The 27,972-nt window shown below is 37.8% G+C and overlaps 1 protein-coding gene across 2 annotated transcripts; it reads left to right on the top strand.

The window, feature by feature from the left end:
* On the top strand, positions 1-27,692 carry fign (fidgetin). 2 transcript variants are annotated; one of them, XM_079254909.1, is made up of 2 exons: positions 1-136; positions 25,332-27,692. In XM_079254909.1, the coding sequence occupies exon 2, from the start codon at positions 25,340-25,342 to the stop codon at positions 27,569-27,571; it is 2,232 nt and encodes a 743-aa protein (XP_079111035.1). In that variant the 5' UTR covers positions 1-136; positions 25,332-25,339; the 3' UTR covers positions 27,572-27,692. The 2 variants fall into 2 exon arrangements, with proteins under 2 accessions (XP_079111035.1, XP_079111034.1); XM_079254908.1 differs by lacking the exon at positions 1-136 and adding an exon at positions 965-1,079.
* The last annotated feature ends 280 nt before the right edge of the window (positions 27,693-27,972 follow it).

Here is a 27,972-nt window from a genome sequence, read left to right on the forward strand (position 1 = left end):
GGCCAGTCTTCCTCTCACTAACTTGGAATGGTTTCAAATCGTGAGCAGCCACGCTTGACCGCAGCGAGCCATTCATCTCCGCTCTCACGGGATAGATGTTACGATAAACCCTGACGCTGCCCTGTCACCTACACAGGTAAGTCCCGTTCTGTCAGTCAGTAAAGCGAACAATTAAAAAAAAAAAAAACAGCGCGAGAGAGAGAGAGAGAGAGAGAGAGAGAGAGAGAGAGAGAGAGAAACAGAGCAGCAATGCACGCAGAAACGCTCGCGGAGAGACGGTGTCGCGCATCGCAGGGCTGCAGCGCGGTCTGTAACCGGTCATTCTGCATTTATCCCCCCCTTGAAGCAAAACGACTTGTCACCGCTTTAGAGAAGACTGTTTAACAGTATTGGAGTTAGACCGACTAATACGATTAATGTTTAACTCCCCCCGTAGTTTGAGGATAAAGGTCCACACGCGGCAGAATCCACGGTCCGGAATAACTTTCCTGCAACGAGAAGTTTTGCATGTCAGCCTGAATAAAACTTGCCGCGATACACGCAGGCGTGCGGGCGGGGGGGTTCATAGATAGATGGGCTGTCATTGCGCTCTTACTGGGGCAACTGCTGGCATGTAATCTATTTTAAAAGTAAAGGGAGGGGGCATCACGCTGATTGAGCCACTTCCTCTAATGGGCGGCATGAAGAATGTATGTTTAATGTCATCTGCAGCCCCTCGCATGCTTCCTAGTCTCTAGTTTAAACTCGCGCAAGAAGTGACAGCATTCAGTCGTGCCTGCGTGGCTCCTGCGTCTCCGTTCAGGGCTCGTGAGAAGGCTGCACGTTTTATTCTTTTTATGACACATGCCAATTTTACTCCGTTTATTTAGTTCCTATGTACATGGCCCGTGTAAGTGCCAGACGAAAGAGCAAGCGGACGTTCGCTTTTTAAAGTTGTGAAATGCGATAGCTGAGAGGAAAAGTGGCTGTAATGAGAAGCAACCTTTGGAATTCCTCCTCGTGAAAATTCCGATTCTGCTGTTTTCCTTCTCCTCTTGTTTTTAGGCTTGAAGACATGATCTCTAGCACCAGTATTTATGGTAGGCCTACGTTTAATTTTGTGATTATCCTCAATGTTGTTGTATTATTATTATTATTATTATTATTATTATTATTATTATTATTATTATTATTTCGTATTTGTCCTATTCGGGGGGCAAAAAAAGGTTGGCATTGCAGTATTTTTGTCTTTGTGCATGCATGGTTCATCTTCTAAAGTTTGCTTGGTTTAGGTTCAGTAATGTGAGGAACATAGCTCAGAGATATTAGGGCACATTGTGATTAATTTCACACAATTGGCTTTACCAGTTTAGTTCAAAGACCCCTCAGGAATTTCCCTCTTTTGTGATTTAATTTGGTTTGTGTGGTTTCTGTAACTTGCATTCCTTGTGTGATTTTTTTTTTTCTTATTGCACTGTTTTTGTGTTTTTTTGCATGCATAACTCTGACAATTTGACTACAGTATGTAAATAGATAACAAACATGAAATTGTTAAATGGTGCAAATTGGCATTTTTAGATAAATTTTCAAACTCACTTCTGACTTTTTTTTTTCTAGTATGAATTTTTGTCATAATGTAGCCATAAAGAAAATGTTTGTCTTTAAGGAATTCACAAGACTATTTTTCCTAATAATGTTATGACATTACATCGGCACACAATCTGTTTTAAGGGTAAATATATATTATCAATGCAATATATTCACTGTTACAGTTTCACAATTATCAGCATTCATTGCATAAATACTGCAGTTTATTCAAGAATAATGAATTTCTAAGATTACTAAAGTGCTGTATTTCAATGTGGTCAATACAACAATGGTGTAATATTTTATTATTCCAATTATAGTATGTTATAAATAATCTGTAAATATAATAAAACATCACATGAATCAGTATAAGCTTTACTGTATTTATATATGATATAAAATGGCGTATAGTTGTCACTGTGTCACATGTAACCCCAAATCAGATCTGCTAACAAATGAGTTTCAAGGGGATGTCAGAAATAGTTGTTTTTCTTGTTCCTGTAGCAATTATTTGTGACAAGCCAGTAAATGGACAGAAAGTCAGGAGAAGTAACAAGTTGTGTGCAGGGTCACTTCTGCAAACACTTTGTCCTGAGTGAACCTTCTCCACCTGCGTGGAACAATTCACTTAATTGTGTTCACACATTTCATTTGCATGTTTTGCTTTGAGAGGAAATTAACATCATCAGCAGTGAAGCTGAAGTATGTTTTCACTCCTCTTCAAAAATAACAGCATCCCAACATCCATCACTCACTGGAAAAAATGTACATTACCACCACGTTCATTATGTTTGAGTGTTTGGTTGTAATGTGTTTTTTGTAAAGTGGGTATTACTTTTTTTTTTTTTTTTTTTTTTTTTTTGGGATTTTGATGTTTTTTACATTTGTATCCCCCCCCACCCCCCCACCCCCCCCACCCCCATGCATGTGTGGTGTGTATTTTTATTAAAAAGATTTTTGTTTTGAGTTGCTCAGACATGGAAACTACAATCATGGCAAATTGTTTGGAGCGATGCACTACACTATAGTCTTGATTCTTACCTTGTGCTCTAAATTTCAATACAGCATTCAATCTCTTTAGATTTACCATCTCAAATTTGGAATGCAAAAAAAAAAAAAAAAAAAAAAAAAATTAAAACAATAATTTCTATATAAAAAAAAACAAAGAAAAATAGCTGATGGATACATTTATGTGTTTACACATATACACACCTACCTTCAAATTCAAATGAAATATATTTTTTCTGAAGGAGTAAAAGTGGGCTTATTATAATAAACTGAGGTACATCTGTGTTAAAGCAGTCTCCCTGCACTTATCAAAAGTATATCTCTGATCTCAAATAATTAATGCAAACAAAATGAGCGTATACATTAAAGTTCCACATCTAGAAGAGTTGCATGTTTGCATGTTGCTCCTGCGGTGTGTTAGGCGATTCTTGCAGATCCTTTCTTAACCCCAGACACCTCGGGTGTGCATGGAAAGAGGCGGACAGTCCTGTGTATCTCTGATATGATAGCACCTATGATAACAATCTGAGCTGCTGCTTGACATAAATCTCTGGACAGAATTAGACAGCAGATGCCGACCCCCCCTCCCCACCCCACCACCCTCCCTGTTTTCATCACCCTCTTCTCTGTAAAACCACACATGTTGTAAAAAACCTGTTATAAATAATAACAAAGAGTTGTGTGGAGTAAACTACATAACTGCATCCAAAGAGACTCAAAAATACAAAAATATCCTTGTTATACTTACCGGAAGATATTCAGACCAACGCATCACTGGCATAAAGGTGCATAAAGCTCAACGTTTTTTGGTTGTTTTTTCTTGCAGCATTATTTGGCCTGGCAGGTTAAAAGAAAATATTAAATTGCAAAAGTTAAAACAATGCTTTAAATATTTTATGATGTTGTTACAGTGCTGTGACTTGTGCTTACTGACTGCACCGCAGCAAGTTTCCACAAATCCAGCGTCTGCATTTTCTGCCAGTAGGAATCTTACAGTACGTGCATCTTACATAAAACCTCTCCTTAATATTTTAGATGAAGCAGTTTAGCCTCTTTAAATGCTATGCCAAATATCCAAAGTGTGTACCACCACAATGGATCATTAAAGCTGCCTGCATCATTTACAACGTTGCTTTAGATCAGGGTTGTCCAGAGTCGGTCCTCGAGGGCCACTGCCCTGCAGGTTTTGGATGTTTTCTGCTGCAGCACACATGAATCAGGTTGATGGGTCAACATGGTTAAGCAGAACTTGACAACAAGCTGTTAAGGAGAGTCATTTAATGTGAATCAGGTGTATTATAGCAGGGAGGCATCTAAAAGCCCGCATGACTGCAGAGCCTAGAGGACTGGAGCCGAGCACTCCTGCTTTAGGGAATTAGTATACGATAGAAGTTACACTTCATATGTGCACTAATGACAAGAATTAAAGCAAACTCCAAAATACATTGAGTCTGCAAATGCCCCCTGGGGTGTGTGTGGGGGGCTTTTGTAAATAGATTAGGATCTTGTTCATCTTTACAGATGGATCTATTTGACAGTAACTACAAGAAATCCCATCCAAACCTTTGACTATATTAAACCAGATCAGAGCAGGCTTGTCATTCTGAAGCAGGTATGTTAAGCGGGGTCATCGCTGTTTTTCAAATAAAAAGCAAAGGAAGCCCCCACTGGAGTCAGACTCCAGCAAAAGGGACAGAAAAACTCCAGTCTTTTAACATGCCCCCCCCCCCCCCTCTCTCTCTCTCTTTGTCTCTGTCTCCGTTCATCTTTCCCTCCCTTGTATCCACATGTCTGTCGTTTCCCTCGTGGCAGCTTGCTATGTTATCTTTGCACATTTCTCTCTACACTGACAATTCTCGTAGTGATTTAAGTTGGACTGCATTAGAAGGTGGAGGCAGCTGTCTGTTGCTATACTGAGGGACGTGTTTGCTCTACTGCAAAGATGAAGGACCATGAATCCTTGACATCCTCCCTTTTTCTTCCCTCCTCCTCCTCCTACCATCTCATTTAGACACAGCGACTGTCTGCTCAGACTTGTTTCTTTTTTTCCTTCTTCTTCCTCTGAGTGACAGCATATGGCATAGATGTTTTCTAAAATGTATGTGACTACCATCGGCTGCTTGTTCTTACCATTCCTATGCCTCCTAGTTACTGGCCTGTCATGTAATTTTGATTTTTTTTTTTTGTAATTCTAGTAAAATACTTCCAGATTAATTTGTCTTTGGACAAAACATTGCAGAGTAAACATGAGCATATTTCATCAGTTTAACTGTAGCTTGCCTCAAATACATCTATAGATTTCTTTGATTTGATGAAGCACGTTTCTGTTTTTTTTAAATTGTATATACAGATTGAAATTCTTGTCTGCATGTCTGCCTGTTTGTTTTTCTTTCTGCGTGTTATGTTTCCCAAATCATTTTGCACGCAGTCTCTTCAAACTGTTTTTAAAAAAAAATAAACTAATCCTTCACCTTTACATCTTATATTGTCATTATGATTCATCCTATAAATTATAATATGCTTAGGGTTCAGTAAATGACTGATTGCAGTCACAACACTTTCATGGGGCTTGTCGCAGGGCTGCTTTATTCAGGCCATTGCCAGGTGTATTATTTACACAGAGTGCAACATTTGTTGCCTCAAACTCCTCGGTCTTCTAATTTCCAACACGGTGAAACGGGGGCTTTGTTTCATCTCCTACACATAAGTGTCTCTGCACTCATAAGGAGATGAGGCAGCTCCGAGCCTGTTGGGGATTGGCTAGAATAGACAATCCCCAGGTGTACTAAACTAGGTTTAGCACTAAGGCTTTTAATCTGGACTTGTAGGAGATTCATGCGCATTCATAGATTTGCCTCTGTAATTATCATACCCCCAGTGGCAGCCAGAGAGACGTTTGCCGAAATCACTGATGTCCTCATTACACTGTTTACATTTTAATTAGACATGCAAAATTCAAGTTTTTTTTTTTCTAACTGACCAAAACAATCTGAAACTTGGAAATCTTCATTTTTTGCTTGGATATAAAACTGCATTTCAGAAATATGTGCACAACTGAAACTATATAAAAAATATATCACTTTTTTCTTTTTTTTTTTTTTTGTTCATGCAGCCATTTTTAAATAGCTTTTAAGTATTTTTTTTTTATCAGATTTGTGTGGTTAACTTAGTAGATTCAGGATGAGAGTTTTATTTGGGCTACAAGTGCATGCTCTGGAAAGATGTCAACTGCACTACACAACAGGATGCTATTCATCCATGAGGTATAACAACATCATGTCCTTAGGACTGAATCCACTTCCAAATCTTTCAATTCATTTCTTTAACTACATAATGAACTGTCACTGTCAAGCTTTAAGTACCCAACACTTAAAGAGTAGGATGAACAAAATCAACATTTTCATGACTTTTGAAAATAGCTCCCACTTTGAGCTGCCATTGTGTGCCTGAGTACTGTTGCTTATCGTTGAATAACCTTGGTGAAAAGAGGTGTTTGTTCCTGTCCTTCTTCCAAGGGTTTTCTTTTTTTTTTTTTTTTGTGGACATGCTGTTGGGGAGTTTCACAATGTAAGAGAGCAGCCAGCCTTCCACAAGAGAATAGGAGAAAACTGAGTATTGAAATGCCTCTTGCGCTCTCACGCAAGCCAGTTTCTGATTAATCTGCTAATCGAGGCCACGGCTGCAGATGCACTGAAAACTCCAAACAACGAGACTGATTTTGAAGTAGTGCTTCAGTCCACAATATTTGTCAAATTTAATGGATTGTTTAAAATGGAAATTGGTTAAAATGTCTGGGGTTTTTTTTATACAGATAATTAAATTTGTCTTTATCTGTCACACCCTCTAATAATTATTACATTTGACTGGTTGATGGCCATTAAAAAGAAATTTAGACAGAAAATATAATTTTGAAAACCATTTTCTTGCATGAAATAGTGCAGTACAACCATTTTACCTGCATCTGTAACAATGATGAAATAATGATTTTATGATTTATATAGTGAAATACACGCCTGTGTTAACTTTGGTATTTATATTCCAGTGCATGCCTGCGTTTGCTTTGAATATAAAAGCTAATCTTTTGACTCTTTTTTCCTCCTCCCATCTATCACAGCCTATGCTAATTATCTTAAATATCAATTTGAGACAATTAGCTAAAGCGATGATCAGATGAGATGTGAGCTATCAGTGCTTTTCTCAAAGTTCTCAGCGGTTCATTCATCCTCTGTGGTGTCGGCGGCTGACAGTTTGGCCCGCTGCCAGGTGCTAGCAGAGGGAGCCTTGAGTGCCAGGGACAAGAGAGGATGGGTTGAGGTTTGCCTGATGGTGTGGCGAGGAAAGCAGAAAATCAGGGGATGAGTAGTGGAAAGGGGGGGGGGGGGGTGAAAGTGGGGTGTGTTTATGCTGTCATGGAGGTTTAAGGTGTCAGGCTGTGGCAAGGCAGCAGGTGTCTACAGTGACATGATGATTCAAACACAGCAGTTTGTGAAAAAGAGAGGGAGTACAACCGAACATCCTGGGGAGAAAGAAAACTTTTATCTTGGTGAAATCGGGACATGTACATCAACTAAATTCACAATCTGGATTTTTTTTTTTTGTTGTTGTTTTGTTTATTGTGTGTAAATGAATCCCTCCTGAAAGTCTCGTCTGCGGCGCAGCCTATCCAGCCGTCCCTCGCGGAGTCCACCTGGTGCTAGATTCATTTTAAAAAGGGAAGAAAGAGCAGTACAAAAAAAAGGAAAAAAAGTGTTCAAGAGTTCAGCGTCATTGCTGAGCTTTATGAGGGTTGACACGCTTTTGTGTTCATTATCAGGAAATCACCTCAGGGAGTTGTGTTGACTTTGCATGGTCTAAAATAGCTGTTACAGTGGGCTGCCCTACGCTTGCATGCTCATTTCCATTGTATCTGGGGAGGGAAAGTGGAAATACCAGTCGAAGGTTTTTGGTAGGAAGAACTAAACATAGTTTAAACTCCCACTTTTACAGAGGAAATCAAGCTATTTGTTCTGTTGCTGCATCCAGCATTTTGCTTATGCGCAATAAAAGCCTGTGTTCTGTTTACAGTGTAATATGGTATCATACCTGCAGAGCACATAACTGCTGTTAGCTAGTTGTTGCTGCAGCATGTCCAACTCATTTAGCACACATATCATTTCTTTGTCCCTCAGAGACATAAAAAAATACAACTTTATTGTTGCAGTTTTTCTGTAATCTACCTCTTATTTAAAGGGAAAAGTGTTAATACTGTGTCATTCTTGGCATTATTGGGTCGGCACATGGTTCCTAGCAACATTTCTAGAAATCCAGAACAATAGGAGATTCATTTAGTGAAAACGTGATGTTTCTGCAGCCCAGACCCTGACTGCATCGCCTCTCCCACATCTTTAAATGGATCCCATGAGTCTTCACTTCTGTTGTTTCCATTATTCATTTCAAAACTTCCACGTAGCACAGAGAGGCTAGAGGGGTGAAAAATTATTTTGTGTCAAAAAAAAAAAAAAAATTTGATGTAAAGCAAAGTCACTGCTTTATGCAAAGTGCACCATGCCTTGGGAGCATGCAAGCTGGTGTACGATCGGAAGAGTGAGCACTGCTTGAAAAAGGGATGAACTGTGCGTGTGTGTCCTGCCCGTGTGTCTGTGTGCTCCTGTCAGTCTGTCAGTTAGACCTAATGTGGCTCCCTAGAGGTACCTGGGGGAGACCCATCTAGCACCCAGTCAGCCTCCGCTGGCGGCCAAGTGGTGACAACGGGTTCCCACAGAGAGCGGAAGTGTCATAGCATGTATGTAAACTAGTGACAGATGACTGGAGACATGTGGCCTGTAGACACTGGGCTTGAAAGTAAAGCAGTTTTGCATCTTTGGCTTCCTTTTCTTTCATCCCACTTGAGACATCAGAGGGTGGGCATCGGGCTCCATCAGCAGCACACAATGCTGTGACAAGTCAAAGATGTGAATAAAAAGGGATGCAAATCATTTGGCACAGAAGACACATGCTCGGCGTAAAGGTTGTGTTTGTCTTTGAAAAGCTGAAGCAAAGGAGTGAGGAGTTTGTAGTGTGCAGAGCTTCAGGCAGCTTTTCTAGGCCACAGGTCATGTGGGTCAGTGTTACACTCCCTGCAGCCTTACTTCAACCCTCGGTCTGGAAATAGAACATGCAACGTCACCCAGCCAGGAGGGAGGTAGATTCCAGACCTCAGTGGCCACAGGCTGCACATGTGGAATCTGCTTGTGTAGTTGACCCCAAGTGTTTGAAACTCAGAGTGCTCCCAGTAGGATATTGTTATTTCATGCATACCCAAATTAGCAGGGCTGTATGAAGTGCCTTGTACAAAGTGGACCGGTGTACTATCTGTTAACTACTGGTTGTTCACAATTCAATGGGGGGGGGGGGCTCACGCCAGCTAGAGGCAGGTTTTATTTAGCAGTATGTGTAGAACCTGTAAGAAAGGCAAAAAGCTTACAAATAAACAGAGGAGTAAATGTCTTTGAATGCATATTTCTGCCAGTGGACGCTGTGCGTACTTTGCTTTCATATGCATTTAGTGTGATTGATGGAAATATAAAGAAGAAAACATTTTATCAGAAATCTTAAAGCATGTTTACTTTCACCATTATGCGGCGAATCAAACATTTAGCTGCAATGTGATGAAAACAATGAACACAAAAAAATTTAGAAAAATTTACACTGAGAAGTCAAATTTACACTGAGAAGAGGCACTTCCTTGTTAAATTCAGCGACAATGTAGAAACGTTTGACTTTGGCTTTTTCCCTGTATCGGCTAAAGGAACCCAAGATTTCTCTTTATGTTATGTTCCTCTTGGCAGATGTTTGGGTTTCCTTTCTTACAAAGTCTCATGTTTATGGAGAAGAACTGGATTGTTTGATGATTACAGTAAAAAAGATGTACTGTTATTGGTATCACAATTTCATAATTAGGTTGTTTTTTATTGTTTTTTTTTCTAATGGTGAGTATTTGAGAGATCTGTGTGTCCCAGCTCTCAGTCCAGGGAAGTAAAATCTATCAGCGCTGATGAGTTCATGCTCCAGCGAATGCATGCATGCCAATCTGTTTATTGTGAGCTCCAATAGTGCTATTGTGCTTTTCTCTAGTCTACATGGTGCAAAGAGCCAATTCACATTTGAGCAATGGCTGACCCTTGCTTGTGTATATTGATGAGTGGGATTTGTGTCTTGATAGAATTGTGTCTAATTAATTAGCTTTTAATTGGTTGAACTCTGAACATGCAAATGCAGCACAATGCGCAGCAATCATTGCTTTAAACTGCACAGAGAACTCCACATAATGAAATCAGGGAAATGTTTAACGTCTGTTTACTCCATGTTTGGTAATTTGTGCTTTTAAAATACGCGTCCTACCGCAGGAATGGAAAGATAACACCCCAAAGGTGTTTGTTGAACAAAGAGAGTGGAGAAATATTTGAAATGCCCACCTCTCGATTTCTATTAATTATCTCATTTATTTTTCACAATTGCTTTGTGACACAATTTGACCTTTTTTCTTTCCTTCATTTCATAATCTATTAAGGAATGCTCTGGAATAATATTCACTGCACGTTCCTCATTTGTGTCAAAGCACTGAACTCTCTGAAGGCGCCAATCTCTCAACCGGCTGCCTCGCAGTGGTTCACCATTGTTGCCACTATATATGTTGGCATCTCTCTTTCATTTGCACACATTATTTCATTGCTATCATGTTGCCTTGTTACAGCATGGCTGTGAATACACTAAGTAACAGGAAAAGCTAATCGTACACAACAACAGGAATTTATAACAGCACTCAGATAGGATTTCAGCTTCACTGTTAGTTGAATACACTTGTTTCCATACCTGTTTGTTGTTCATATTGTTTTTTTTTTTTTCTTTTGTTTTTGCAAGGTTTGCACTACAGTCATCAGAACCACGGGATGTAAACACTCTTTCAGTTCCATGCGATGACAAAACAAAGATGCTTGACATTTTGTTAAGTCTTGTTTTTTGTTTGCTTTTTTCTTTTAATGAACACCTTGTCAGTCAGTTTCTGTATTTGTGGTAATTTGTGTTAGTTTATTCTACTAAGTTGTTAGGCAGAGTAGATCTTGTATCACAATATAGTATTAGAAATAGAAGAGTTTAGGAAAATCTGACTGAGCCATGGTTACCATTTAGGTTACAGAAGGGTAATTATAATGGTATAACCTCATTCTATTTTTATATAAATGAGCTCAACCATTTTATAAATAGTCAGATTTTTTTTTATCATGTTGTAATTGCTACAGGTAAAACCATCTAAACAAAAATCTTTACATAAATAAAAACCAATTGTTTTAGATCATAATAATGACATTTTATTATTAAATAATACAGAATTTTTTGGGACTTAAACTACAAATATAAGTGTGCCAATTGCGCTAAGTTGTTATAGTATTTGTGTAATTTTACATCATGGATCTGCTTTGATAGTATATCTAGAAAAACCTTGTGCGTGTTTGAAGTGAGCAACTCATATCAAGTAGATCCACAATTTACAAAAAAATTCTCATTCAGTCACTTTACTATATCGAGGGAAATGTATGAACTTGTTCTGATATTTCCACACTTTTTCAAAGCATCATTTCTCTCAGTTACATAAAGATAATAGATTACATTTAAATCTAAACCTAGCTTTAACAGTGAATGCGGTAATTCAGGTTCATGGTTCTGTGCCAGCTTAGCTCTTTCAAGCCATTGTTTGCCAGTGGGCGAACCAATCTCCTCAACTGCCTTTTCCTTGTGAAAGTTCTCCTTTATGGCTTCACTTCTTCACTTCAGTAACTTTATTACAGTATAGCTGAGAGATTTCTATTTCATATTGACCTAAGATTGCTTCAGTTGTCTCATTTCACCTTTTGTCTGGCCTGTGTTGGAGAAGTAACCTTCTTTGAGACTTGCAGTCGATACCACAGAATGCTTCAAAATGCTCTTGACAGCGGTTACAGGCAAACATCCTTTCACTGATCACTTGGGTATTTTCTGTTAGAGTTCAATTTAAACTTTTAATCAGTTTAATGTGTGGGGAAAAGTAAATAGAACAACACATGGCCTTGGCATTTCTATTCCCATGTAAAAAAAAAAAAGAAAAAGAAAAAAAGAAGCAGAAAAGCTCAACAGCTGAATGCCATAAATACAGTTGCATTAATTTCTATATCACAGTGTGGAATGAATTTAGGCAAATTCTAACATATTTTCCTTTCAGTATATCATGTAATTTGTGCGATATGAGGAATTTATTAAATAACAAAAGGAAATTTCAGTGTTTTTTTTTTTTTTATGCAATCAATTTTTTCCCTCTTTGCCTTAATTAGTTGATATTAAATGCTTGGTTAATTTTTATTAAGTATGTTTGCTTAAATATGGATTAAACTCAACCGATTGTGTTTTTTAGTAACGCTTTGATATTTTGCCAAATGCATTGTCTGATACTGAATTTATTATTATTATTATTATTAGTCTGATTTTTTTTTTTTTTTTTTTACAGTTTTTTTTATTGCATTCTTTTTTTTTTTATTGCGCTGGAAAACTTAGTTAAACTTTATTATTTAAAAAAAAATCATAATTGAAATTTAAAACAAATAAACTAAAATAACCACAAAACACGGGATATTTGTTCTGATCACCCTCTGAGTTACAGGCTGTTTTTTATTTTTGTCCACTTACATGTTTTTAGCAATTGCTTTTATTAGCATTAAGTCCCCCCCCCCCCCCCCCCCCCCCCCCCCCCCCATTGATGCTGCTCTCACTCCCTTTAAGTTGGGAAAATATTGTGATTGGGAGTAATAAAGCATTTCACAAATAAATGCATCTTCATTTTTGTTCAATGTCATTTTGTACCTCTTAATCAGGTTATCATGGTTGTTAAGTATAATGGTTGGATGTAATCTCAGTTGTGAACTGGACCAGTGAACAAGATAATTTGTTAATTTCCGGTGGGCCAGTTGGTGTGGAAATCAGATGACTCAGTATGATGAAACTGCTGCCTTCCAGTTTGAGTCAAGATGTGCATGTTCATCTCGTTCTAGTTTTCCTTGGGGTAGATGAACTTTGGGTGATGAAGATGTTAGTGAGTAGCTTTTTGGTCAATGAGGCCTCGTGTAGCAGGGTCACAATCTGCTTCTCCTCTCACTTGAAGTGTGTAAGTGATCCCTTGAGAGGCAAAGTAGCCAAGTTCATAGAGGCTTGCCAAAAAAAAAAATTACTCCTTCTACAGTATATGTGCTCTAAGGTTAAACAAGTTTCACCCACTGCTTCAGTTCAACAATTGTGTTCTTTTAACTAACAAGCCATTTGAGTATTCATCAGTATTATGCAGCGCAGAATACTATCAAGACTGTCTCATGTAATTGTCTTAATTTTAACCAGTATTCAAGTTCTGCTGGTGTGTGCTGGGCTGTTATTTTGAAATGTGCAGATTTGGCTTTACTTATGGCAGTAATAGAAGTTGTTGCCTCAAGGGCTTCATGGCCTGAGGAGTTGTGGTTTAATGAGCATCATTGAAACAAAGAAATGGCAGCTCAACCTCACAATTTACTGGATTACTGAGGAATATGAGAAATACAAGCCAGCATAATTTATCATGAACTTAACCCAAAGGCCCATGGGGCTTTAGGATATCCACAATATGCAACAACTGCATTATGCAATTAAGCATTTCAAGCTGTGTATGTACACACTCAAAAATAGAGGTACCAGCTTGTACCTAAAAAGGTAAAAATGCTTGTCGCTGGGGGTGTACTCTTTTGAGAGACATTTCTGTACCCTTCAGTTCTGGTCTATTTTTGTACCTTATCAAGTTCAACCTCACCTTTTCAAGTTATGTTTTTTATGTTTTCCACAGCATTAGGCCTGGTCCATGCCACTTAGCAATATTATCTTATCTTTAATCTAGAAATAATCTTCAAAAACTCAAAATACTGACCAGATATACACTTAGTTTGCAGCATCTGACCTTCATTGTCTGGTGTAGTAAATGACTATTAAGTAGTACTACTGTCATCACTTAACTCTGCTCTAGTTTGTAACATTACAGCCATTAACATTACATTTTTCAATGCTGCAGGTACCCTTATGGTCGAAATGGTACAAATTTGTACTTTATGTCACTTTGAACCCTTTTTCGTACTCTGAAGGTGTGCTTCTGGTCTCTTAAAGACCAGTATTGTACTTTTGAGAGAACATTTCTTTAAAATGTACCTATAGGTACAGAAATGTCCTTATCTTGTACCTCTATTTTTGAGAGTGTAGTCAGTAGGAGTCATTGCAAACTTTATTATCATGCAGAACACTTTGCTTTCAGCAAACAGCTAAATATAGTCATCTTGTCAAACTGTGTAGATACATACGTTGTGTCATAAATTTAACAGAATTTGGAGAAAAAGGCAGAAATTATCTTGACAATATTCTAATTTTAAATATAAATATTTCTGTAGCGCTGCCATTCAGCTTATTCATTCATGCAGCATTTAAAACATTGAAACATAATGTGTAATTTGTTTCACTGTTATATTAGAACATAGGAATAGCAACAATATTATCTCTCTATTTAATTTCTATTATCTCTTATATCCTTTATCTAATTACTTATAAAATAAAATACAATTGTACTTCCTAGACTGGCAGCTCTAGATGACTTATTTTGATTTTTTTTTTTAAAAACCATCATTTTTGTGTGTGAGAATTTATATCAGTGTTGCTCAGTGCTAGTAAACCATTTTGTTTCAATGGAAAAACTTATAGTCACTGCTAAAATAATGAGCTGCCTTTATTTTTAAAAAACTTAGATTGAATGCAAACATGTTTTATTTTTTTCAAACCTTGTGTGTTTTATCTGCATTTCCTTGCAAATTAAACATGTCTGATGAGGCTCCAGTTTATCCCTTGAGTTTCTCTTCCCCATCTTAATAACTTAAGACTTTCATTTTCAGGATTGCAAAAGTGAAGATTCAGTTATGATAATAAAATTTTATCCAAAATCTCTAAAGGGAACTAAACCCCCCAAAAATGTTCAGTTAATCAAGTTCATTGTTATGCCTATCACCTTACCAAAAAACTGCATCTTGGAATCTTTTGATTCCACCACCGTGCTCCAGTTTTTACAAGTACAGTGCCCGTACATATGTTTGGCTTTCTTCTTTACTCTGAGGTGCATTGGATAACTGTTTAACGCCAATATGTTTGTGTTTGGCCCTGTGATGGACTAGCGATCTGTCCAGGGTGTACCCTGCCTTTCACCCTAAAACGGGGATAGGCTCTAGCTTCCCCGCGACCCTGAATTGGATTAAGCGGTTGGGATAATGAATGAATGAATGTTTGTGTTTGAGTGCCATGTTACCTAAGCAGTAACTCAAACCAATGCTGTAAGTTTTAAATCTTTAACAATAATGAAGGGAATAGATTATAATTACCTTTGACCAAGTCAAGTAGTGGTTAGGTTGCTGTGCAGATATGAATTAATATTCATGTTTTGAATACCCTTTATCGTCCTTCTTGTTTGCATACAGGGAAACATCTGAATTCCGCTTGTTACCACATAAATGGCCAGATCTGTCATTCTGCTACCAGTTTTATATTTTCTTGTGAGAGTCAAATAATTTCTACATGTTAAATATTATAATGCATCATAAATGTTAGCTGTTAGATGTGTTTCATTAGTGTTTATGGTGCAAGCAGTGGTAATTGATGTTATATACTACTTTCACTGCTATATCTGAACTGCGTATCCAGCATGTGGGCCAACTTGGCACACTGCCTGTGCAGAAATGGTGCACGCCCACTCCGTTGTTTTCTCTCTGGCATTGATGCTGAAGTCTTGCTTTGACTGACAGACCTGCAGCGAAATCATAGTCAACTTGATTTTAAAGGTAGAATCAGGGTTTACAGCACACCAAATCCAATTCAGGGCTCTGTTTGCTGACATAATTATCAATAGAATGTCATTATATTAGTTTTGTTATCTTGCAAAAGAAACTGGCCCCAAAAAAGTTCAAGTTCATAAATGGGCAGAAAAAGATTTTTATAAATGTAAAAAAATATTTTAATTTGTGGACAAAATCTAAGTTATTTCACAAACATCCTGTCCACAGACCCGAAGGACAAATCCGTACATAATTCTTACACTTCTATCTGATTGGATGGTGACATAGTGTCACTGTTGTGTACACAGTTTTGTGCTTTGCATATGTAGAGAAGATGTCTAAAAAATATCTTAAATTTTTTTTTACATATGCAGTTCTTTTTTGTAACCTTACAAATCCTTTTCTGCACATTCACAAACTTGAATTGTTCGGGCGGAGATTTTTTGCTGGATGACAAAACTTGATTTTTATATTATGTTTGGCAGATTTATAAATATTATTTATAAATCTTATTTTATTATAAATATTATTATTTATAAATATTATTCTAAAACTGTGGATGTGTGGATTTATTTGACATGATTTCTATTGTTTAGCATGGAGTACAGCATGGGAAACATTGCCAACAAAATAGTTGCAGATAGTTGTACATCCACTTCAGAATGAGGTATGTGATTGGCAGTGATTACATGTGTGAAGCCAGTTAGGGAAACAAAGAAACTCTTTCTAGTTGATCATCAGTGGCCTACGATCTGTAGAAGCAGATGAACTTGTCTCTGTTGATGCGCACTCGTTTCAGGCGAAAGAAACTGTTGACCTGGTGATTATTCTTATTCTTATATTGTAGTGGACTTAAAGGAAAACAAGTCCATTATGTAAAAAACAAGTCCTGTACCTGCATGTCACATCAGATATCTGTGCACAGATGTTGACTTTATAAACTGTGACATAACAATAACAACTCTTTACTTAATTTAAATCTGAAACACATAAAGGCAGTTCTGTACTGCCTTTTCCTTTCATGTCATCGCAACAACTGGTCATGTGTGAAGCACATGACCAGTCGCCTTCCCCATATAAAAATAGTTTACATAAAAAAGCAGATTTCCATGCTGCTATTTACCGCTACTGTACGATGCCAGTGGTCTATGTATGTTCACAGAGATGTGCTAATGGACCACTGAGAGCCTTAGCTAGCTTTCATGCTAGCTTACTGGCAGGATGACCCCTCTGGAAAGGCTCAGACAATTTTCAATCATTTCTTTTGAGGAAACATGTCAACTTAAGCTACTGGTTGTCATGACATATAAAGTTAGCTGGGAGAGTCTGAGGATTGCTATTGAATAATTTAGCTACCTTTGCAAGTTTTTTTTAATAGCCTACGGTATTGATTTTGTGAAATTAAGCAGGCACTTACCTTCCAATACATATAAATTATCACTGGTGCGCCTGTCGCAATTTGCAACTGCCCGCCTAACTAAAGCTTGTTACATAATCCACAAGAAGCTAGAACTTTTTAATTGTTCTCGAGGCCCCGAGAAGAAAATTACGTCATTTTTTGTCTGAAAACAGTTCTTGACACATCAGGCTGGCAGAAGTATTTGTCTTGTGGAGCTCAGAGAAATATTGTGTGATTGGTTGGACATGTTAGGTGGGCTTGGGTAACACGGAAAAGCATGTAGGTAAAACGGAATGTTTGGATAAAATAGCTGATTGAGGTGGTGAAAAAAATACGAAAATTTTTACAACATGTGGCAATAAAACCCCCGTGCGTGCACAAACCACCCTACCGTGGACAAAGTTTCTTTTGTTAAATATAAAATAACCAGCTTCTTTGCTTATAAAGCAGACATCACCGCCCGCAGTGATACCTCCCCGCTGCACACGAAGCTTCTCGTGGAGTATGTATGGACCTGGAGAAAAATAATTTTTTTCTTGTTCTTGCGGCCTCGTCAGCAAGGAAAAATGTTCTCGCTTCTCAGGCTGTATGTAACAAGCTTTAACCTAGAGCTTCTGGCATGTTTCTTGTCATGTGACATATCACATAAATTTATCACGACAGTTGTAAACAATATCAGTTTTTGTGAGAAAAAGTTGGGAGACCCCCAGATTAATAATTCCTGCCGTTTGATTCAAATGCAGCGCATCAGCTAAAGATACCTGGAACATGGACGGCTTTTAAGGATCCTTTCCCATTGAAGTGCTAGATATTTACTTTGGTTTGATCTTTATATTTATATCATAATGGTGTGATTAACAGATTACTTGAAGGCTTTCAGCAATGTTTTTGTTATTCATATAGATTTAAAAAATAAGGAGTGCAAAAGAATTTATAGCGTCTTCCCAACTCTCAGTTGTCTTTTATTACCACTTTGTCATCATCAGGAGAGCATCATTTATGTTTGTATGCATATATTTAGGTATTTTAGGTTTGTCAAACTTGTAAAATGTTTCATCTGATTAATCATTAGAATAGCTATAGATTATTTATTATTAATCACATTACAAATTAAAAACACATAGCTTACAGTCTCCTGACAGGTAGGCGTTACACTACATACTGTAGCCTCAACAAATAAATATGCGCTTTCTGTTGAGATGGTACTTCAAGCTTGAGGTGCTTCGATGCATTTCTGCTCCATCTGCAAATGGCAGTGTTTTTATTGATGGTTCCGTATTTGTTTTTATTTGTTTTGTTTTCTTTTAATATTGTCAAACTACCATCAAAGGAGTAGATGGGGTTTTTTTTGTGTATGAAAATAAGTACGCTTGGTTTGTGTGCATGCATCATTTATGTATCTGGCCCTAGGACTTCTGAAAAAATGTGCTTTTGACTTTTTCTTTTTTTAACACTGTAACAGGGGGCATGTTTGCTGCAAACCAAAGACAGATTTCAGTAAATAAAGTAATAAAAAAACACCACAACCATTTGAGCATTACTCCTAAACAGGTTGATCATTTTCTTGACAGAACTGTTTAAATGTGGACAAAGCTAGACAGTGTTGCACCTTTGAAAAAGAAGACAATCAGCCAAAAGAGGCACGTTGCTTGGTTTAATTCATCTAGAGAATTTTCACTTGGTCTGGAAAGAAAGTTTAGCAGTGTATAAGATAGATATTTGTAAAACTAGAACAGCTTATTCATCAAGACCAACAAGAACAACTATAGGTTTCTTTTCATCTTTGTAATCAAGCTGACTAAGTGTCAGTTGATGCTCCAATGCATAAGAAGAGGGACATCCATTTCAAACGTTGTCATACGTGGTCACCCTCATTCGTCCATATATCTTTTACATTGCTATAGTTGTCTAGTCAGTTAGTCCACTCTTAACAGTGCTGAGTTCAGTAATGCACATCTATAAAATTGTTACAACCATCCATCATCAGAAAAAGTGGAAAAATAAAACCGCAAAGCGTCTTGTTTGGGTGCTTTTTATAGACCGTTTTTGCATTGTCTCCTACCGGTTCTCTTCTTCTCTGGTTTGTTCCGGCGCTGTTAAATGTCAGCTATACAACTTAATACTGCCCCCCACGACTATCAGTGTTATTACTCCAACTTGCATGTCAGGTGATGGACAGCTAAGATCCTTTAAAACGGACCAAAGTAGACAGAATAAACTGTCCATCTGTCTGTGTGCCTTCGTCAACAATAAATGAGCCTTAAGCGTTATAGCGATGTCGAGCCGTGTATCCTTCAACTCTCAGCTGCAATGACTTCATTAATTTCCTCATACACAAAATTGTTTCTGCTATTGAGAATCCACGAGATATCCTTTCCACTATTGATAATGTTGATTTGGGGATCTGTTTTGATTTTGTCACATTGACTTACCGTACCTTGGGTTGCTTAAAATGTAAAGCTAATTCCTTCTGCAATGCCCTGATATGTCTTGGTTGTGAATTGGTGCTATGCAAATTAAGCTAGACTGAATTGATTACAAGTGCAAGGGTGTAAAATGCCAGGACTTGGGGCTGCTTTCTGCAACAGCATGAACAACCAAAAAGTGTTCTTTTTAGTGGGCTTCAAGAAAATGTGATACATTGTGTCCAAAGATTTAGACGAATAAGAGGTGAACCAACTACATGATAATAGCCCAAATGATTCCCATGCATCATCTAAGTAACGGCTCAATAGAAAGAAATAGGGAGCTTTGGAATGGCCCAGTCAAAGCCCAGATCTTAATCCCATATTGAGATGTGTGGGGATTAAAGACAGACTGTGTGTGCATTGTACAAGAAACCTTTCACATATCTCATAGCTGAAAGGACTGTGGGTCCATGCGAGGTAGGTAGCCTATAACAGGAACATCAGAGTTGAAATGATTTTGGTTAAAGGACAATATAACAGCTATTAGGACACAAAGTGTCCTAATTGTTTCCCAGTAGAAATAGTTTGTAGATGAAAGTTATCACTTCCATCTACAAATATGAACTGACATGTAATAAATATTGATATGTTTGTATTTCAGAATAAAGCATTATATTTGTATGTGACTGATAAATTAAAACTGAAAACATACACTTTGGTCTAAATTCCTAGGAACCAGCTGTCACTTTATCTCTGGGGATTGCTCTAAAAATAACAGGACATAAACTAATATAAGAGGTAAATTAAGCTCAAGCTTGTTATTGCAATATTTTTAACCATTTTTTAAAATGACTTCTATTTAGTTCATTTAGGTTGTTTGTCCCTCTGTGTTGGCCCTACGATGGACTGGTGACCTGTCCAGGTTGGACTTTGCCTACTGCCTTCTAATTGCTGAGATATGCTAATTGCTGAGATAGGCTCCAGTCTCCCCACAACCCTGAATTGGACTAAGTGGTATAGAAAATGATAAATGATGAATTTCATTTAATTTAGTGACTATATCGAACCTTTATATAAAAACCTTTAAATAGTATAGTACTTTTTATAGAGTGTGAAATAAAGCAATCCAGCATTACATGCTGGAATGCTGATATGTGGATATATAACACAAGTGATCATTCAGAATGCCATTATTTAAGGTTTTCATACTTTTAACATTAGGTAACATGACAGCCATTTGTTAAAGATTAGTAATTTAGGAATGTCATCTGGGACATAAATTAAGAAAATGCAAAGAAATACATTTCCAGCGTTTCACTCAATGATTGCCTAATTTGTTTATTTATATATATATATATATATATATATATATATATATATATATATATATATATATATATATATATATATATATATATATATATATATAATATGGGTGTTAGTGTGTGTGTGTGTGTGTGTGTGTGTGTATAGTTACACTTTATTTTTATTTTAAATCAGGACTTAGGCTAAGAATTTTTAAATCTTATGTATATTTAAACATGTAGCCTTTATGCCGAATCCATTGTCATTATTAAGACTTTGACAATATTTGCAAATCAAATCACAATATCCTCCAAATTCAGCTTCTTCTCATGTGATTCATTGTTAATCGGCAAGGTAATTTATTTTATTTGCATGTGATCATCTGAACGCAATTAAGTTATGTAATTTCTTCCATTTAGAGAAATTAAAAGGCATATTTATTTGTATGACTCTAATGTTAAAAGCTAAAAAGGTTCCAGATGTTCAATAAAGGTACTTTAAATTATTAACACTGTTTTTACTAAATGGAGGGGGTAACTTTGTTTTTAATTGGTTAACTAACTTCATCCTTTATGGTCAGAAATTTTGTTTGATTGCATTAAAACGCCTTAGTCATAGGTTGACTGCAACTAACATACTTTCACATCATGCTTCAGCTGTTTTTTATGATTGATGGGAACATAATCCAATGGGATCAGTGGACTTAAAAACTGTGAAGATATGTAGTAATTCACTGCCATGGGTGGGCACAATGTAAAATGTATGGGCAATAGCCTTGGAAAAGACAGTGACTGGGGAAGGCATATCTTTTCTAAATGAGGGGTTAAATGGCACCCTGCCATCTAAAGATTGGAATTACTGCCACATGGAGCTCTAAATTGAGTTTAAATAGTCTTAACTTGATATTTGAGATGAATGACTGCCTGTAGCCATACCGATTACCATTTCACATTGTATTAGAATGTTTCACCACACCCCTACTAAGACTGTCTCCAGTGAATTTGAATATGAATATGAGCTTGTTTTTATTTATAAACATAATTACTGTCTGTCTGCAATATTTGCACGCTTGTCAAGTAGAGAGCTCTGTGTGCAGAATAAAAGCAAATACTGCCATAATTATGTTTACGTCCGGCACTGAAAATCCCAGGGTTGTAATGATCAGTAATTATAAATACTTTTCTGTATGTCTACTGCCTCAGCTGGGACTATTGTGTGGTGTGAAGTGCAGAGTTTGTGCAGCTTAATTATGACATTGTACATGGTTAAATGTACCAGTCTGGTTCAGCTACAGTTTTCAGTGTGTAATCGTGCTCAAATCTGACTTTAAGGAGCTCATTACAGTTAGTTTTCTAAAGAGTGGCTTATTAAACACAGCTACCTAATAAGCATCTTTGGTGATGCAAATTGGTAAAAATGGTAATGAGTCTGATTAGGCAACGTTTCAATTAAGACAGCTTTCACCTCCCTGCCACACACACATACACACGCACACACACACATATACACACCTCTCTTAAGCTGCCCATTTCCCCTCTCATAAGCAAAAGCAGGAAGGAAAGTCCAGCTCTTTATGTTTGGGAACCTCCTGGAAGGCATTTTGTCTCCACTCTCTCTCTTCCTCTCCCTATCCCTCATACACACATACCGTACGCACATACTCAGAAAAAGGGAAAGAAAAACCATTCTGCCACCTCTGTGCTTCCTTTCAGCAGCACTGTAATGAATAGAGAATTGTGCAAGCGGTGGTCCAATTTACGCGCAAGGAAATTGGATGGAGAGAGTAGTGGCCCACTCTTGTTTGCTTAAAAACGGCCTGGGCTGCAAGATTAATAGTTCCCAAAAAGGTCAGCATCTCTGTTTCATCGATGATGATCACCTAACCAGACATTAAACACCACAGCACAGACTAACATCGCAGCATCATCACATATCAGATGGCTCTTGGCTACTTGCTTTACTTTTCATTGAAAACTGTGAAATTGTACACACAGTTTTACATATTACTTAGTAACATTAATTTTTAGAAATCTTTTTATTTGTTTAATTTGTTATTTTTGGATTATTGGCCACATTGTAATGAATAAATGTATTTTATGAAAAAGTCTCTCCTAATAATTTGGCAGAATTTATCCTTGAGGATTATTCAGGACCATGAATTGAACAATACAAAACAGCCTAACAAAAGCCCTTTTTGTTCATAGCTGATCAATGGAATTTGAGCTCATGTCCCAAGGCTATCTGAAAACATTCCACCAGCAGAACGCTTTGTAATTACACTTTTTCAAAGAAGGACAAAGGAACCTGTGGATGCTGTTTTTTAATTTTTATGTCGGTGGAATAAAGTGCAAATTTTACAAAAAATCCAGAGTAACAAATTATTTTGCAATATATGCATTAATGCATATTTATGGAGGTGGTTGCCGTGTTTGTAATTTTATGTCAGTGTCTTTTTATGTATTTTGAACACACATATTACATAAAGTATTTACAGACTGCTGTGTACATTCTTTCCTATGTAAGTATTTTAATGGCATGGGATTTTCAAATTTTGTGTTTAAATTACAAACATAAAGAGAAAAAAATGACAGCTTGACTGCAGTATGCAATTCTACATATATCTGTAATAATTAATTGTCCATATTGTAGAACTGCAAGATGTCACTATTTGTATTTTTAGTATTTAAATAAGGTTTTTTGCAAGGAAGAATGAAACATTTTCTACATAAAATCTGTTAGTACATTAGCGTCCTTCTGTAATTTGTTCCCTTTGAATGATGCTCAGAGAGCTCAAGCACACTGCAGGTAATTCCTCCTTGATTGTCCAAAGTGGTACGCTGTTCAGAGAAGGTCTGCTATATCACATGAATGTGGGCTCGATGTGGGTCAGTGTGCAGTTTTGTTATTGAGATGGGCCTTGAGTGTTAAGGAACTCTGCTAAATGATTTTTACAAGAGCCATTATCCTGCTACACTCACTGCAGTGTTAGCAATGGTTGAGATTCTTGGCTGACAATACAGTGCTGGTTGCCATTTCCCAAACACTATTATAAATGTTGGAATACTTTTCTGCAGTTTGGAAAAAAAGAGGGAAACGAAATGTGAATTAACATGAGAAGGAAGTTGTATTCAGCCTAACCCAGCTGTACTAATAAACTAATTATATATATATATATATATATATATATATATATATATATATATATATATATATATATATATATATATATATATATATATATATATGTATGTATATATATATATATATATATATATATATATATATATATATATATATATATATATATATATATATATATATGTATATATATATATATATATATATATATATATATATATATATATATATATATATATAAAATTAGAATATATATAGCTAGAAAACGGTGGGTAATTAATGACTCTTTATTCTCAAGAATCTACTCACTTTAAATCAGAAACTTTGAAAGTCAGATTTTTCTGATAAATTTGTTATATATTTTTGCATTAATTTCTTTTTGTTTGTATTTATTTTTTTTCTTTTAAAACTGTTCATCCACACCTTTTTTTCCTGCTCATTCTTATTGCCGTAGGCTTTTTTAGGTCCATTATTATTAGCTTGGATGGTTGACAAGCATGTGAGCCATAGCATGGATCTCTTTGACTAAAACATTGTAAATTAACACAATTAGCGCAGCATCATCCTGCTAATTAGCTGCTGGTGTCTAGAGTGGCGCGTTGGCAAATGGCTGGGAGGGAGTCAGGAGGGAATCTACAGACAAACACTACGTTTGTAATCTGCCTCTGGACAGTGGCTGTTTGTTGTTCAAATCCTGTGATATGGATTTAACCTACTGAAGTATGAAGAATAGCTGTGTAGCAGCAGCTGTTGAAAAGCAGACATATTTTGACAGGCAGGAAATCCTTGCTTAAATGCATCATCTCTCAGATCTTTGTTTAACTTTTGGTCAGATTAGTGTTGATGAAAGATGTGAAAGACTGCACAGTGCTTCAGATTGTTTTGAGCCGTAATCTCTAATAGTCCACTTTTAGAAGGACTACATCACATTCTCTGATAATCCCAAAGTAAAAGATGACAGCATGAGGAAAAACTTTTATTTCCAGATTGACTTTAGGATTTAACTTGATTATTTCTGTCATTCAAACCTTTAAGGGCACATAGAGAGAGAGAGCAAGGCTGCAGAGAAAAAGACAAGTGAAGCATGTTTTTTTTCCCTACTTACACTGTCGACGAGGAAGCAGTAGGCAGACTCGATGTGGATGTAATTCATGCTGGGCTGAGGGCTTTGTGTGATGAAAGCAACAGAGCGCTGCCAAGGAAGATTGCTTTGCTGCTCTCCTCCAAGCAGATTTGAAACTGTCTCAGACTGCCTCAGATGAGAGTTGGATTATAGACTGACCTGCAATGTCTGTGTCATTCTGCTCTGTGTTGTGTGGATTATACCACGGTAACCAGGTGTCGGGTACCACATCCTCATACTGGCCATGATTTGGATCCAGTTAGTGTTGTCTCTTTTTCCCAGAAGAAGCAAGTTCTTTTCTTTTTCTTTGTTATAACCGTTTGTCATCCGAACAAGTAGGGGAAAAAATAATTTTCTTCTTTTAGTAAATTTCCACTTGTTGTTTTTGTTTTTTATATAATATGCATAAATACCAGGATAATAATTTAAAATGATCATGAATATTTATGAATGCTTAAATACTGACATATTTCTTCTTTATGCTGAATATCTAGGTCTAAAGATGCAGTGGACCCCAGAGCATACACAATGGGCAGAGCAACACTTTGACATCTCATCCACTACCCGCTCGCCAGCACACAAAGTGGAGGCCTACCGGGGGCACTTACAGCGAACATACCAGTATGCGTGGGCAAACGATGACATCTCTGCGCTGACTGCCTCCAATCTGCTCAAGAAATATGCAGAGAAGTACTCTGGGATCCTAGAAGGCCCAAATGAAAGAGCCCTGCTGTGCTCCTACTCTGATAACACCACCACTGGACTCATGAATGGACGAAAGTCAGAGAATGAATCCTGGCAGGAGGGGATTTACCCAATGAACTGTGCTCCAGATGTTATATCTGTGAGCAAAGCTGGAATGACAGCTGCCCTACCCCCTACAGAGACGTCAGCAAGCATAGGCAGTTCCCCAGGGGTGGCCAGCAGTTTGTCTGAGCCCAGCTATTCCAGCAGTAACTGTGGGAGTCACCCAGCCACCACTCTTCACTCGGGCCTCCCCTCTCAGGAATATACTGCCAGCTACAATGGCTCCTACCTGCATTCTAGCTACAGCAGCCAGAGTACCCCAGCCCTCCCCTCCCCACACCCCTCCCCGTTGCACAGTGCTGGGCTGTTACAACCACCTCCCCCACCTCCTCCCCCTGCTTTAGTACCAAGCTATAATGCTGGGTCTCCAAACCTTCCCAACTACAATTATCCTCCAACAGGGTATGCTTCACAGACTGCTGTGGGTCCTGGTTATAGCCCTGGGGGAGCACCTCCCCCTTCTGCTTATCTACCATCCGGCATTGCAGCCCCAACACCAATACCTCCCTCAACACTGCCTGGCTACACCTACCAGTCCCATAATCATACACCAATTGCACCTACACCTTTGAATGGCAGCACATCCAACTCATTAAAACGAAAAGCTTTCTACATGAGTGGACATGGAGATATGGGCTCTAGCTATGGTAATTTCAACTACAGCCAACAGCGCTCTTCACAGAGCCCACTGTACAGAGTAGCAGACAGCAGCGTGTCAGACTCAAACAGAGGCAGTGGCTTTGAAAGAAATACTGAGGCATCATCTTTAGCTTTTAAGCCAACCAAACAGCCAATGTCCGCTGATCAGCCACGAAAATTTAACTTACACTCTGGCAGAGCACTAAGTCCTCCGTCCTATGGATCAACCAAAAGCTCTGCAGAGGATCTCAGATCTGGTGAGCCCTACACTAAGTTTGGATCTCCCATCATGAGTGAGCAAACTGAAGAGCACAGACAACACCTCTCTCACTCCCTAACAGGGTCCGATGTAGGTGCATCTACCTCATCCATCCATGCTGCAGAGGAACAACTGAAGAACAGTGATTCTAACCTGGTAGAGATGGTGACTACTGAAATCCTTCAGCAGGGCTCTCCAGTGGACTGGAGTGACATTGCAGGTTTGGAAATGGCCAAAGCAGCGATCAAAGAGGAGATACTTTGGCCTATTTTAAGGCCTGATATGTTCAGTGGACTTGCCACATTACCTCGGAGCCTCCTTTTATTTGGACCTCAGGGAACTGGCAGATCAATGCTGGCACGCTGCATGGCCAGCCAGCTGGGAGCTGCATTTTTGCGACTGAGCAGCTCAGCACTGGTGACCAAGTGGCTTGGGGAAGGGGACAAGATCATCCAGGCCTCTTTCCTTGTAGCAAGATGTCGCCAACCAGCAATAGTCTTTATCAGTGATGTGGATCTGTTGCTGTCAGCGCAGCTCAGTGAGGAGAGCCCAGTAAATCACCTCAAGGCTGAGCTCCTCATACAGCTTGACAGTATGCTGACCTCTGCTGAGGACCATGTTCTTGTGGTCTGTTCCACCAGTAAGCCTGAAGAAATCCCAGAGAACCTACGGAGGTATTTCACCAAGCGACTGCTCATCCCCTTGCCTGACGGGACAGCACGCCATCAGATAATCAGTCAGCTACTTTCACTGCACAACTATTGTCTTAGTGACAAAGAGATGTCGCTACTTGTTCAAAGAACAGAGGGGTTTTCAGGACTGGATGTTGCCCAGCTGTGCCAAGAGGCCCTAGTTGGTCCTCTCCATGGCATGCCTGGTGCTGATCTGTCAAACATGCACCCTAGTCAGATGAGACCAGTCTCTTACCAAGACTTTGATAATGTGTTTTGCAAATTCCAGCGCAGTATATCACAAAAAGAGCTTGACATGTACACTGAATGGAATGAAATGTTTGGCTGTAGTCAATGAAAGGGACCATCCAACACAATTTGTTTAAACTCAGTTATTGAATACAAATAGGTGTTTGGCCTTCAGTGTGCAATAAAGTCACAAAAATATGACATGAACATACTATATAGAGCATAGTGTTGGTCCTAACAAGGATGACCTATTAAACATCACACACTGAAGTTCAGTTTAACACTTCATACGGCTGAAGCAACATACTCACTCACCTGGCAAGGAGAGCAATTTTTGCAAATATATATATATATATATATATATATATATATATATATATATATATATATATATATATATATATATATATATATATATATATATGTATAATATACACATGTACTGCTGATCTTGAGATTTTTTTGCTATCAAGTGCCTGAGATGGTGCTGTTAATTTTTAATTTTCATCA

Source organism: Telmatherina bonti, assembly GCF_933228915.1.
Source record: "Telmatherina bonti genome assembly, chromosome: 15".
NCBI classification, from domain to species: Eukaryota; Metazoa; Chordata; class Actinopteri; order Atheriniformes; family Telmatherinidae; genus Telmatherina; species Telmatherina bonti.